Source organism: Stegostoma tigrinum, chromosome 5 (assembly GCF_030684315.1).
Source record: "Stegostoma tigrinum isolate sSteTig4 chromosome 5, sSteTig4.hap1, whole genome shotgun sequence".
In the NCBI taxonomy this organism is placed as follows: domain Eukaryota; kingdom Metazoa; phylum Chordata; class Chondrichthyes; order Orectolobiformes; family Stegostomatidae; genus Stegostoma; species Stegostoma tigrinum.
This window is the reverse complement of record NC_081358.1, coordinates 64,143,186-64,157,909: the sequence shown is the minus strand read 5'-3', so window position 1 is coordinate 64,157,909 and position 14,724 is coordinate 64,143,186. Positions and strand designations below refer to the sequence as shown.

Here is a 14,724-nt window from a genome sequence, read left to right as displayed (position 1 = left end):
GGTGGTACGGTGGCAGACACTTAAGGAAATACTTCATAAGACTCAACAATGATCGATTTCAATAAGAGAGATTTGCAGGGAAGGATGTGCAATCCATGAGTAACCTACGAAGATTCAAATCACATTAGAAAATAAAGCGTACAATTCTGGGAAGGTTAACATTATGTCAGACAATTGGAGAGAATGTAAAAAACAGCAAGGAATAAAATAATAACAATAATAATCAGGAAGAGCTTGGAGGGCAAGAAAAAGCTAGCTGGATTTAGTAAATCAAACAATAAGAGTTCTTTTTAAACAGTATTTAAAAAGGAACGGGGTCAGTAACAAGTGAACTGGCTTTTTATAGTTAGTTGAGGGAATCAAGGACGGAAAATGAGGAAATAGATGAATTGAACAGAAATTTTGCAGCTTGTCTTCATTTCAAAGAACAAAGAACAAAGAAACCTACAGCACACGAACAGGACCTTCGGCCCTCCAAGCCTGCGCCAATCAAGATCCTCTGTCTAACCTGTCATCTATTTTCTAACGGTCTGTGTCCATTTGCTCCCTGCCCATCCATGTAACTGTCCAAATATATCTTATCTTAAAAGACGCTAACGTGTCTGCGTCTTCCACCTCCGCTGGCAACGCGTTCCAGGCACCCACCACCCACTGTGTAAAGAACTTTCCACGCATATCTCCCTTAAACTTTCCTCCTCTCACTTTGAACTCATGACCTCTAGTAATTGAGTCCCCCACTCTGGGAAAAAGCTTTTGGCTATCCACCCTGTCTATACCCCTCATGATTTTGTAGACCCCTCAATCTCCATCTTTCTAATGAAAATAATCCTAATCTACTCAACCACTCTTCACAGCTAGCACCCTCCATACCAGGCAACATCCTGGTGAACCTCCTCTGCACCCTCTCCAAAGCATCCACATCCTTTTGGCAATGTGGCGACCAGAACTGCACACAGTACTCCAAATGTGGCCGAATCAAAGTCCTATACAACTGCAACATGACCTGCCAACTCTTTTACTCAATACCCCACCCAATGAAGAAAAGCATGCCATATGCCTTTTTGACCACCCTATTGACCTGCGTTGTCACCTTCAGGAAACAATGATCTCTCTGCTCATCAATTTTCCCTAGGACTTTTCCATTTACTGTATAGTTCACCCTTGAATTTGATCTTCCAAAATGCATCACCTCGCATTTGCCCGGATTGAACTCCTTCTGCCATTTATCTGCCCAACTCTCCAGTCTATCTATATTCTGCTGTAATTTCTGACAGTCCCCTTCACTATCAGCTACTCCACCAATCTTAGTGTCATCAGCAAACTTGCTGAACAGACCACCTACACCTTCCTCCAGATCATTTACATATATCGCAAACAACAGTGGTCCAAGCACAGATCCCTGTGGAACGCCACTGGTTACAGGTCTCCAATTTGAGAAACTCCCTTCTACTACTACCCTCTGTATCCTGTTGCCCAGACAGTATTTTATCCATCTAGCCTGCACATCCTGGACCCCATGTGACTTCACTTTCTCCATCAGCCTGCCATGGGGAACCTTATCAAACACCTTACTGAAGTCCATGTATACGACATCGACACTACAGCCTTTCCCTCATCAATCAACTTTGTCACATCCTCAAAGAATTCTATTAAGTTGGTAAGACATGACCTTCCCTGCACAAAACCATGTTGCCGATCACTGATAAGCCCTTTTTCTTCCAAATGGGAATAGATCCTATCCCTCAGAATCTTCTCCAGTAGCTTCCCAACCACTGACGTCAGGCTCACCGGTTGATAATTACCTGGATTATCCTTGCGGCCCTTCTTAAACAAGGGGACAACATTAGCTAGTCTCCAGTCGTCTGGGACCTCACCCATGGCTAAGGATGCTGCAAAGATATCTGTTAAGGCCCCGGCTATTTCCTCTCTCGCTTCCCTTCAGAAACCTGGGATAGATCCCATCCGGACCTGGGGTCTTGTCCACCTTAATGTCTTTTAGGATACCTAACACTTACTCCTTCCTTATGTCAGCTTGACCTAGAGTAAGCAAACATCTATCCCTAACCTCAACATCCGTCATGTCCCTCTCCTTGGTGAATACAAATGCAAAGTACTCGTTAAGGATGTCACCCATTTTCTCTGAATCAGTGCATAACTTTCCTTCTTTGTCCTTAAGTGGGCCAATCCTTTCTCTAGTTACCCTCTTGCTCTTTATATATGAATAAAAGGCTTTGGGGTTTTCCTTCACCATGTTTCCCAGCAATATCTCATATCCTCTCTTAGCCCTCTTAATCCCTCGTTTCAGATTCGCTCTACATTCCCGATATTCTTGCAAAATTCCGTCTGTCTTCAGTCACCTAGACCTTATGTATGCTTCCTTTTTTCTATTGGCTAGTCTCACAATTTCACCTGTCATCCATGGTTCCCTAATCTTGCCTTTTCTATTTCTCATTTTCACAGGAAAATGTCTTTCCAGCACGCTAATCAACCTCTCCTTAAAAGCCTCCCACATATCAAATGTGGATTTACCTGCAAACAGTTTCTCCCAATCTACATTCCTCAGATCCTGCCGAATCTTGGTATAGTCGGCCTTCCCCCCATTGAGTACTCTTCCTTTAGGTCCACTCCTATCCCTGTCCATGAGTATTGCAAAACTGACAAAATTGTGGTCGCTATTTCCAAAGTAGTCCCCTCATGTAATATCAACCACCTGACTGGGTTCATTCCCCAGCACCAGGTCCAGTATGGCCCCTTCCTGAGTTGGACTACATACATACTGCTCTAGAAAACCCTCCTGGACACACCTTACAAATTCTGTTCCGTCTTGACCCCTAACACTGAGTGAATCCCAGTCAATGTTGGGAAAATTAAAATCTCCCATCACCACCACCCTGTCTCTCCTACACCTTTCCATTATCTGTTTACATATTTGTACCTCTATCTCACACTCGCTGTTGGGAGGCCTGTAGTACAGCCCCAACATTGTTACTGCATCCTTCCTATTTCTGAGTTCTACCCATATTGCCTCACTGCTTGAGTCCTCCATGGGGCCCTCCTTCAATGCGGCTGTGATATCGTCTTTGACCATTACTGCAACTCCTCCACCCCTTTTACCTCCCTTTCTATCCCGCCTGAAGCATCGATATCCTGGGACAACTAGTTGTCAATCATGCCCTTCCCTCAACCAAGTCTCAGTAATAGCAATAACATCATACCTCCAGGTGCAGATCCAAGCCCTGAGCTCATCTCAGAGGAATCAAATAACCTACTGCATACACTTTTAAATTCACAGTGAAGGAGAAATACACAGCAATTATAATTACCAGGAACAGAGTAAGAAAATTATCAGAACTAAGAGCTGACAAATCCTAGATCCTGATCGACTTCATCCAGGGTTCTAAAAGAAATGACTGCAGCAATACATCATACACAGGTTATTATTTTCAGAATCTTGGGAATTTTAGAAAATATTCTCAGATTGAGAAATAGCGAATGTGACTCCTTTTTGTCATGGAAAGACAGACATGGAAAAGCAGGAAACTATAGGCCGCTTAACCTAACAAACTAACTTGCTTTTCCTCTTTCACTATCATGAAATTCTTATTTTGTGTGGTAACAGCACATTTCAGATTGGCACGATGTAACAAGTGGAGTATCATAGGAATCAGTGTTGCGCATTTAATTATTTACGACCCATTTAAATGACGTGGACAGTTGCTTAATTTGCTGTTGATGCAAACATAGTTTGGAAAGCAACTTGTGGAGAAGAGATAAAGAGGTTGCAAAAAGAGGTTAAATGAGCAGATCAGGCAGCTTAGTAGTTAGCGCTGCTGCCTCACAGCGCCAGGGGCCTGGGTTCAATTTGACAATCAGGCAACTGTCTGTGTGGAGTTTGCACATTCTTCCGCATCTGTGTGAGTTTCCTCCAGATGCTCCAGTTTCCTCCAATAGTCCAAAGATGTGCGGGCCAGGTGGATTGCTAAATTGCCACTAGTGTTCAGGGATGTGTAGGTTAGGTGGGTTGCAGTGGGATAGGTCTGGGTGGGATGCTCCTCGGGTCAGTGTGGACTTGTTGGGCCGAAGGGCCTGTTTCCACACTGTATGGATGCTATGGGTTATGAGCACAAGTTTTGGCAGATGGAGCATAATGTGGCACAATGTGAAAATGTTCTTTTGACAGGAATTTTAAAAACAGCGTGTTATTTAAATAGAGAGGGATCTTACAACTCTGATGTATGAAGGTTGTCCTGGCATATGAATTAGAAAAAAAGGGATACAGGTGCAGGATGTGATTAGAAAGGCAAACAGAATGTTACCATTTACTCTGAGGGGCATACAATAAAGAATAGAGATGTTTGCTACAGTTGTACAGAATCATAAAATCCCTACAATGCAGGTGACCATTCGGCCATTGAGTCAGCACAGACCCTCTGAACAGAATCCACTCAGCAGCCCCACCCCCCATCATATCCCGTAACCCAACATTTACCATGGCTAATCCATCTGAAAGTAACACACTAGATGGAGCTGCTCAGGGAGAATGTCAAAACACCACACAGTCACTCAAGGCTGGAACTGAACCCAGATCCCTGGTGCTGTGAGGTTGGAGTGTTAATCATTGAGCCACCAGGGGGGGTCACATGACTCACCCTTAAAGGTTAGTGTTAAAAACATGTTTCCCCTTTTGTGAGGAAATGAAAAGTCTCCCATTTAAGAGAATGATTATGAGAATTGCTTCGCTGAGAGTTAGAAGTGTGGAGAACTCTCTTCACCAGCGAGCAGCCAGGAGAATTGAATATTTGTAAGGCAACAAATAGATTCTTGACTAACAAGGGAGTCCAAAGCTATTGGGTCGGCGTTAGCATCAGATCAAACTGATCTTACTAAATGGTAGCACAGGCTAGAGGGGCTTAATGGTCTACTTCTGTACGTAATTTGTTGTTCGCAAGTAACAATTAATCACTTAATAATCCATTCTGATCAGAAGTGGTGCATTTGAAATAAGTAAACCTGCAGCTTTTTCAGTCAGTGATGGGGCAAAGAAAGACAGGACCTCCAGACAGCCATTTTACTTCTTTCAGCAGGATATGGATAGCAGCTTAAGTTAGTTACCATTCCTGGAAACTTCATTATACCATGGTTCACAACAAACACATGCACAACATAAATTTCACGAATAATAAACATTGCAGCTTACACAGGCAAAGGCTCTTTGACTTTATTGTCCAAAATGTCACTGTACATGGCTGCTGAAAGGACCTCCTCCATGGGACACATGATGCCATATTCCTCACAGCCCCACTCCTTTATTAGAGGATCATGTTTGAGAGGATCAAACATAATGTTGTTTGGTGTCACAAGAAGTACTCCACTGACAGCACCCTGCAATGGAAAAGAAACAGGCACATTTGTATAAATCTCTTACATGATATTGTCTCTTTGCCTTACTCCAGGTACTGCTTTCTGTGCACTTCTAGTTCACTGAATGGCCAAGTTGCCAGAGTTTGTACACATTGAGCAGCCAAACTCTACAATGGAATCTGAGCAGATAATGATAGCTACTACTCCAATGTATTGCCAGTCAAGCTGCTTCACTAAGGTACCATCCTTTGGGATGAGATTTGCTGAAGTCCCATTTGCCTGTCCAAAAATTGACTTAAGCTTAAGGTCGGGGGCTCTTAACTGTTGGGGAACTTTCCAATTGTGGTGACCAATAATCTCAAAAGAGAGATATTTCATGCGCTTCTGAAACACAGGCATAAGCTGATGTGGTTCCCAGGGATAGTTCTCCCTCTCATGGGTGGGAAGGCCCCAGGTTGAACTCCCACTGCAGCATTATCGGCTACAAATGAATCAAACCAGACACCAAGAGGGAAGGGAAAGACATCAAGCTGTTAAACTACGCTGTAAACTTAAAATGATATGTCATAGTGAAAATGCTAGCATTTACATGATGTCAAATATTGCCCAGGTATTTTGTGCACACAAAAAGCAGAATAAATCTAAGCCAGCCAAAGACTACCCCGATTGGTCTACTTTCAATCACCAGTAAAGTGATGGAAGATGGGTCATCAAGCAGTGCTTGTTCAACAATAACCCGCTCACTGATGCCCAGATTCCATTCCACCAAGGCTGCTTAGTTATACAGTCACAGTCATACAGCTTGGAAGCAGGTGCTTTGGTCCAACCAGTGTATGCCAACCGACTCCCGAACTAAATGAGTCCCACCTGCCACATTCCTCCAAAAATTGCTTATTTGTGAAAATATCCAAACGTCTTGTAACTGTACCAGTACCCACCATGTCCTCTGGAAGTTCATAACAAATGACCCATTCTGTTTAAAGAAAACTGTCTCCATGTCTTTTTAAAATCTTCTACTCTCACTTTAAAAAATGTCCCCTCATCTTGAAATCCCCCAGTGGGAAAAGACATCTGCCACTCATCTTATCCATACCCCTCATTATATTATAAACCTTGATGAGGTCATCTCTCAACCGCCTATGCTCCAGTGAAAAAAATCCCAGCCTATCCAGCCTGTCCATTTAACCTAAACCCTTTATTCTTGGAAACATCCTAGTAAATCTTTTCTGAATCCTCTCTAGCTTGATAATATCCTTCCTTTAACAGGGAGACCAGAACTGGATACAGTACTCGAGAAGAGGCCTCACCAACATCCTATATAATCTCGACATGACATTCAAACTCATATACTCAAAAGTTCTGAGCAATGAAGGCAAGTGCGCTAGAAGTCATCTTACTCATCCTATCTATATGTGATGCAGACTTCAAAGAATTATGTAACTAGGTGTTATCAATTCTAGAAGGTGTGAAGGTAGATAAATCCCCTGGGCTGGTTGGGATTTTTCCGAGGATTCTCTGCGAAGCCTTTGGCCTTGATCTGAGAGTCCTCATTGTCTGCAGGTTTAGTACCAGAGGACTTGAGGATTGCAAATGTTGTGCCCTTGTTCAAGAAGGGCATTAGAGATGACTCAGGTAATTATAGACCCGTGAACCTCACGTTCTGTTGTCGGAAAAGTTTTGGAAAGGATTATAAGAGAGAGGATTTATAATCATCTAGCAAGCAACAATTTGATTGGAGATAGTCAACATGGATTTGTCAAAGGCAGGTCGTGTCTCACAAACCTCATTGAGTTTTTTGAGAAGGTGACCAAACGTGTGGATGAAGGTAGGGCAGTTGACGTGGTGTTCATGGACTTCAGTGAAGCTTTTGATAAGGTTCCACATGGTAGGCTATAGGAGAAAATAGGGAGGCGTGGGATTGAGGGAGATTTAACAGTTTGGATTAGAAACTAGCTTTCTGTAAGAAGGCAACGAGTGGTGGTTGATGGGAAATATTCAGCCTGGAGTCTGGTTACTAGTGGTATGCCTCAAGGATCCGTTTTGGGACCACTGCTGTTTGTCATTTTTATAAATGACTTGGACGCAGGCATGGGTGGATGGGTTAGTAAGTTTGCAGATGACACTAAAGTCGGTGGAGTGGTGGACAGTGTGGAAGAATGGTGCAAGTTGCAGGGAGACTTGGATAAACTGCAGAATTGGGCTGAAAGGTGGCAAATGGAGTTCAATGCAGATAAATGTGAAGTGATTCACTTTGGGAAGAATAATAGGAAGGCAGAATACTGGTCAATGGAAAGATTCTTGGTAGTGTGGATGTGCAGAGGGTTCTTGGGGACCATGTACATAGATCCCTGAAAGTTGCCACCCAGGTTGATAGTGCTGTTAAGAAGGCTTACGGTGTGTTAGGTTTTATTGGTAGAGGGATTGAGTTCTGGAGCCGTGATGTCATGCTGCAACTGTAAAAAACGCTAGTGCGGCCTCACTCGGAATATTGCGAGCAGTTCTGGTCGCCCCATTACAGGAAGGATGTGGAAGCATTGGAAAAGGTGCAGAGGAGATTTACCAGGATGTTGCCTGGTCTGGAGCGAAGGCCTTATGAAGAAAGGCTGAGCGACTTGGGTCTGTTCTCATTGGAGAGAAGGCGGCTATGAAGAGCTTTAATAGAGACATACAAGATGATCAGAGGATTAGATAGGGTGGACAGTGAGAGTCTTTTTCCGAGGATGATGAGATCAGCTTGTACGAGGGGGCATAGCTACACATTGAGGGGTGATAGATTTAAGATAGATGTCAGAGGCAGGTTCTTTACTCAGAAAGTGGTAAGGGTGTGGGATGCCCTGCCTGCTAATGTAGTGAACCTAGCCACATCAGGGGCATTTAAACAGTTCTTGGATAAGCATATGGATGATGATGGGATGGTGTAGGGGGATGGGCTTAGATCAGTTCACAGGCTGGCGCCACATCGAGGGTCGAAGGGCCTGTTCTGCGCTGTATTGTTTTGTGTTCTATGAATTCTTAAGTGTCTCTGTTCTAAAACACTACCCAAGGCCCTACTTTTAACTGTATAAGTTTGCTTCTTTTGCCAAAATGTAATACTTCACATTTATCCAAATTAAACTCAGCCTACCACTCTTCAGCTCATTGACCAAGATCCCTTTGCAGTCATAGATAACATTCTTCACCTTCCAACATACCAGCAATCTTGGTGTCATCCGCAAACATACTTTCTATATTCTCATCTAAATCATTTATATAAATGACAAACAAAAGTGGATCCAGCACTGATGGCTGTGGAACACGGCTGGCCTCTCGTCCAAAAAATAACCCTCCACTATCACTGTCTCCTACCGTCAAGCCAATTTTGTATCCAATTGGTAAGGTCACCCTGAATCCCACATGATTTAACTTTACTAATTAGTCCACCTTGCAGAACCTTGTCAAAGGCTTTACTGAAGTTCAAGTAAATAACGTCTACTGCTCTGCCCTCATCAATTTTCTTGGTTACTTCCTCAGAAAACCTCAATCATGTTTGTGAGACACGACTTCCCTCACACAAAACCATGCTACCTGCCCTTGATCATTCCTTGCCTTTCCAAATGCAGGCAAATCTTATCTTTCATAATCAACTTAACCACTACTGAAGCCAGACTCTCAGATCTATTGTTCCCAGTCTTCTCCTTGCATCCTTTCTTTAACAAAGGCACAGCATTAGCCACTCTCCAGTCATCCAGCACTTCACCAGTAGTTACAAATGATACAAATTCTTCTGCAAGGGGCTCTGCAATTTCCTCTCTAACTTCCCATAAAGTCATGGGATACAGCAGATCAGGTCCAGAAGATTTGTCCAACTTTTTGTTTTCAAGGGCCTCCAAAATATCCTCTTCTGTAACAAGAACTGTTTTTAAAACAGCAATGTTTTTTCTGGAGTTTTCTCGCTGGTAAAAACTGACGCAAAATATTCAGTTCCAGTACCCTGGGTCAGCATGTGTGTAGGAAGTGTCTCCAGCTACAGCTCCTGAGAGCTGGAGTTTCAGAACTGGAGACACTGTGGAACATCTGTAAAGATAGAGGGTTTCATGGGTAGCATGTATAGAGAGGTGGTTACACCGCAGGCTCAGACTCTGCGGGCAGGATGAGAATGGGTGACCACCAGACAGAGCAAGAGAGATAGGCAGGTAGTGTAGGAATTTACAGTGGCCGTTCCCCTGAGAAACAGATGTACCATTTTGGACACCGTTGAGGGGAATGACCTCTCAGGGGAAAGCAGCAACAGCCAAACTTGTTGCACCACAATTGGTTCTGCAGCAAAGGGGTGGGGTAAAACGTGTGCCAGAGCAATAGCTACAGGAGACTCAACTGTAAGGGGAATAGACGGGCGTTTCTTAGGCTGAATCGAGACTCCAGGATGGTATGTATCCTCCCTGGTGCTAGGGTCAAGGTTGTCTCGGAGCAGGTACAGGACATTCTGGAGGAGGAGGGTAAGCAGCTAGTGGTCATGGCAAAATTGGTACAAATAATATAGGTTTAAGAAATAAAAAGGGATGAGGTCTAAAAAGCAGAATACAGGGACCTTGAAAAAAAGAGAAGAAATCAAATCACCTAGGTAGTCAATTTCAGGATTACTACAGGTGCCATGTGCTAGTCAGGGTAGAGATGTCAGGATATATTGGATGAATACGTGTCTGAAAACATGGTGTTGGAGGAGGGTTTCAGATTTCTAGCGCATTTGGACCAGTTCTGAGTAAGGTGGGACCTGTAAAAATTGAATGGGTTACACCTGGGCAGGACTGGGATGATGCCTGGTGGAGTGCTTGCTACAGCGGTTGTGGAGGGTTTAAACTAATAGGCCAGAGGAATGGGAACCTACGTAAGGAATCAGAGAAGGGGGGAACAAGGACAAAAAAAGTGGTAGAAAAGGGAATAAGTGATAGACAGAGAAACCATGAACAAAATTCAAACAGGGCTATTGAGAAAACTAAGAGCAAGACAAACAATGTTAAAAAGACAAGCTTAAAGGTTTAGATAACCCAGTGTGAAGCTGGAGGCACACAGCAGGCTAGACAGCATCAGAGGAGTAGGAAAGTTGACATACAGATAGATGTAAACAGGTACAATATAATTGGGATTAGAGACAGGCTGCAGGGTGACCAGGGTTTTCAGTATTTAGGAAGGACAGGCAAAAAGGAAAAAGGTGGAGGAGTGGTATTGCTGGTTAAAGAAGAAATGAACACCATAGTGAGAGAGGATATTAGCTGACAATGTGGAGTCTGCATGGGTAGAGTTGAGAAATGCCAAGGGGGCAAAAAACATTAGTGGGTGTTATGTACAGACACACGCAAACTGCAGTGATGTTGGGAATGGCATTAAACAGGAAATTAGAGATGAATGCGATAAGGAAATATTGATGATCATGCGTGATTTTAATCTGCATGTAGATTTGGCAAATCAAATTAGCCACAACGCTATAGAGGAGGAATCCCTGGAGTTTATACATCATGATTTTCTTGATCAATTTGTGGAGGAACCAATTAGAGAGCACGCCATCTTGGACTGGGTACTGAGTAATGAGACGGGAATCATTGCCAATCTAGTTGTGCAAGACCCTTTGGGTATGAGTGACCATAACACAATAGAATATTTTTTAATCAAGATGGAGAGCGAGATCGTTAATTTAGAGACTAGGGTGCTGAATTTTAATAAAGGAAACTATCAAGATATGAGGCTTCAGTTGGCCTTGACAGATTGAGGAGAGTTACTTAAAGGGATGACAGTGGATAGGTCATCGGAAACATTCAAGGAACGCACAGGGAACTGCAACAACTGTTTATTCCTGTCTGTCACAAAAGCAAAATTGGTTGAGAGGGCCAATCCATGGCTAACGAACAAAATTACAGATAGTATCTGATGCAAGGAAGAAGTGCACAGGTTGGCCAAGAAAAATAATATCTTAGGACTGGGAGCAGTTTAGAATGTAGCAAAGAAGGACCAAGGGATTGATTAAGAAGAGGAAAATACAGTACGAAAGTAAGCTTGCGGGGAATGTAAAGACTGTCACTGAAGAGATTCTAATAGATACGTGAAGGCAAAGAGATTGGTGAAGACAAATGTAGGTCCCCTACAGACAGAAATGGAGGAATATATAGTGGGGAAAAAAAAATAGTTGAGCAAATGAATACATTCTTTGGTTCTGTCTGCACAGAAGAGGACACAGGTCAGATACCAGAAATGTTGGAGAATGCAAAGATTTAGAGAGAGGGAAGAATTGAGAGAGATCAATATCAGTACAGAAATGATGTTGGGCATTTAATGGAATTGAAGGCACATAAATCCCCAGGGCTTCATAATCTACATCCCAGAATACTTAAGAAAGTTGCTCTAGACATAGTGGATGCATTGGTGGGACCCCAGCTATTCATTATATGTATTAATAACTTGGATGAGGGAACAAAATGTGACCTCAAAGTTTGCTGATGATACCAAGTTGGGTGGGAGGGTGAACTGTGGCAAGGATGCAGAGATCCTTCAGCACCACTTGGACAGGTTGGGTGAATCCGCAATCAATGGCAGACGCAGTATAACTTCCGACAAATGGGAGGTTTTTCACTTTGGAAGCAAAACCAAGGCAGATTATCACGTCAATGGCTGTAAATTGGGAGAGGAGAGTATGCAGTAGGGCTTGAGTGTCCTTGTGCACCAGTTGCTGAAGGTAAGCATGCAGGTGCAGCAGGCCGTAAGGGTGGCAAATGGTATGCTGGACTTCATCGCGAGAGGGTTCAAGCACAGAAGCAGGGATGTGTAGCTGCAGTAATACAGGACCTTGATGAGGCCACACTTAAAATATTTTGGGCAGGTTTGGTCTCCTTTTCTGAGGAAGGATGCTCTCGCAGCGAAGGTTTACCAGGCTGATTCTGGGGATGGCAGAACTAAAGTATAAGGAGAAATTAGGTTATGATTGTTTTTGCTGGAGTTCATAAGTGAGGAATCTCAAAGTGACTTATAAAATTCCAACAGGATTAAACAGGGTAAATGCAGGGTTTATGCTCCTACACTGACTTTCTCTACAGCCCTGACTGCTGTTGCAAAACAAAACCATAACAATCAGGAAAAGCTTTGTTTTGAAGAAAAAATAGCAGTCATGTCCATGCAATTACAACTTCAGAATTTTAATCATCACTTTAATCATAGATATTGTTTACTTGGACTTTAGCAAAACTTCTGATAAGGTCCACATTGTTGACTAAATGGTAACATTAGCTCACATGGGATTCAGGGGGAGCTTGCCAATTGGATCAAATTGCCTTAACGGCAGGAAACAAGGTATGATCGTGGAGGGTTGTTTTTTGGATAGGAGGCTTGTGACCAGCAGTGTTCCACAGGCACCAGTGCTGGGTCCACTTTTGTTTGTCATTTATATAAATAATTTAGATGAGAATATAGAAAGCATGGTTAGTAATTTTGCACATGAACACCATGATTGGTGGTATAGTACACAGTGAAGCTGGTTACCTAAGATTTCAAAGAGATCTTGACTTAAAAAAGACAAAGCAATTTTTTTTACCAGAGGGTATACACATGTGGAATATACTTCCTGAGGAAGTGACAATTGTGGGTACAATTACAATGTTTAAAGACATTTGGATAGACATATAAATAGGAAAGGTTTGGAGGATATTGGCCAGGAGCAGGCAGGTGGGACTAGTTTTAGTTTGGGATAATGTTCTGCCAGGGCTGGTTAGACCGACGGGTCTGTTTCTGTGCTGCATGACTCTATGACTATAATTGGATCAATGGGATGAAGAGTGGTCAGATAAAGTTTAATTTGAATAAATGAGGTAAAACATTTTAGTAAAACAAAGACAAGTCTTATACAATTAAAACTATGGCCTTGGATGCTGTTGTAGAACAGAGAAACTTAAAAGTTCAGGTACATAATTCTTTGAAGTTTGCATCACATACAGATAGGGTGGTTAAACGGAACACTTGCCTTTACTGCTTGGAGCTTTAAGTATAGGAGTTGAGACGTCATGTTGAGGTTATAAAAGATGTTGGTGAGGCCTCTTCTGGAGAAGGGCGTCCAGTTCCACTCTCCCTGATGTTGGAAGGATATTATTAAACTGAAGAGGGTTGAGAAGAGATTTACCAGGATGTTGCCAGGAATGGAGGGTTGGGTAATAAGGACAGGCTGGGATTTTTTTTTCACTGGAGCGTAGGGGGTTGAGAGGTAACCTTAAAAAGGTTTATAAAATAATAAGGGTTATAGATAAGGTACATGTCAGGTGTCTTTTTCCCCCAGGATGGGGGGATTTCACAATAAGAGGGCACATTTTTTAAAGATGACAGGAGAAAGATTTTAAAAAGATATGGGGCAATACACTTTTTTTTTTTACAGAGAGTATGGTTCGTGTGTGGAATGAATTTCCAGAAGTGGTGAATGTGTGTACAGTTTTATGTATCTAAAAAAAGACATTTAGATCCATACATGAATAAGTCATGTTTAGAGGTAGGTGAGTTTGGTTTGGGATTTGGTTGACATGGACTGGTTAGACTGAAGGGTCTGTTTCCGTGCTGTATGGCTATGACACTGATTGTTCCAATCCATAAACAGTTATAAAGTGTTACATATAAACAGAAGCTTAATAATCTATTCCAGACAAACTGTTACATAGGGAGTGAAAACAATTATCCATGCCTGGGAAAAGAGAGAGTTGAAGCTAGATGAACAAAACTGTTTCGACACCTGTTGGATTGGTTAACTGCCTCGCGCCATAAAGAAAAATAATTGCCCTACTGAAGAATTTAAGGAGTTAATTACAACATAGGAAAGCTGCGTCTTCAAAGAGACAGTCAATGCCAAATGTAACATGGAAGATATTTCTGATAAGAAGGTAAGCTGTAGATTTGGAATAATTTGAAAAAAAGGGTGTAAAGAATCATCAATAACATCACATCATAGACCTTATGGATGGAAATCTGTATAAGAATCCAAAACCAGAACAATTCAGCAGCAGAACTTTTAAGAATAACATTATAGAGGATCGAACTCTGGGCATTTCCAGAAACAGACACTGTTGGTCAGACTCATATCTAAACTCTTCCATTTACTCCGGTAATAGCCAAGTTCTTCCCAAAATCTCAGAAATATGATAAGTGTGCCTGCACCAGCTTTTCAAATGATCATTATCTAGCGCCAAATTCCTACTGTGTCCCTGTATTCTTGCACAGTGTTTCTACTCAAATAGTCCTCAAATGCCCTCTTGAATTAGCTCATTTGAACCTGCTTCCACAATTTTTCCAAGCAATGGATTCCATACACTATTTTGGATCGGAAATTGGCCTGCTGAAAGAAGACAGAGGGTGGTAGTTGAT

The 14,724-nt window shown here is 42.4% G+C and overlaps 1 protein-coding gene across 1 annotated transcript in view; it reads right to left on the bottom strand.

Annotated features, from left to right (window-relative positions):
- Window positions 1–14,724, bottom strand: part of oxr1a (oxidation resistance 1a) — a 451,468-nt gene that overhangs the window by 53,412 nt on the left and 383,332 nt on the right. The window contains exon 7 of the mRNA XM_059646345.1: window positions 5,198–5,382. Within this exon, the coding sequence (XP_059502328.1) occupies window positions 5,198–5,382 (185 nt within the window). The remainder of the gene's footprint in view (window positions 1–5,197; window positions 5,383–14,724) is intronic.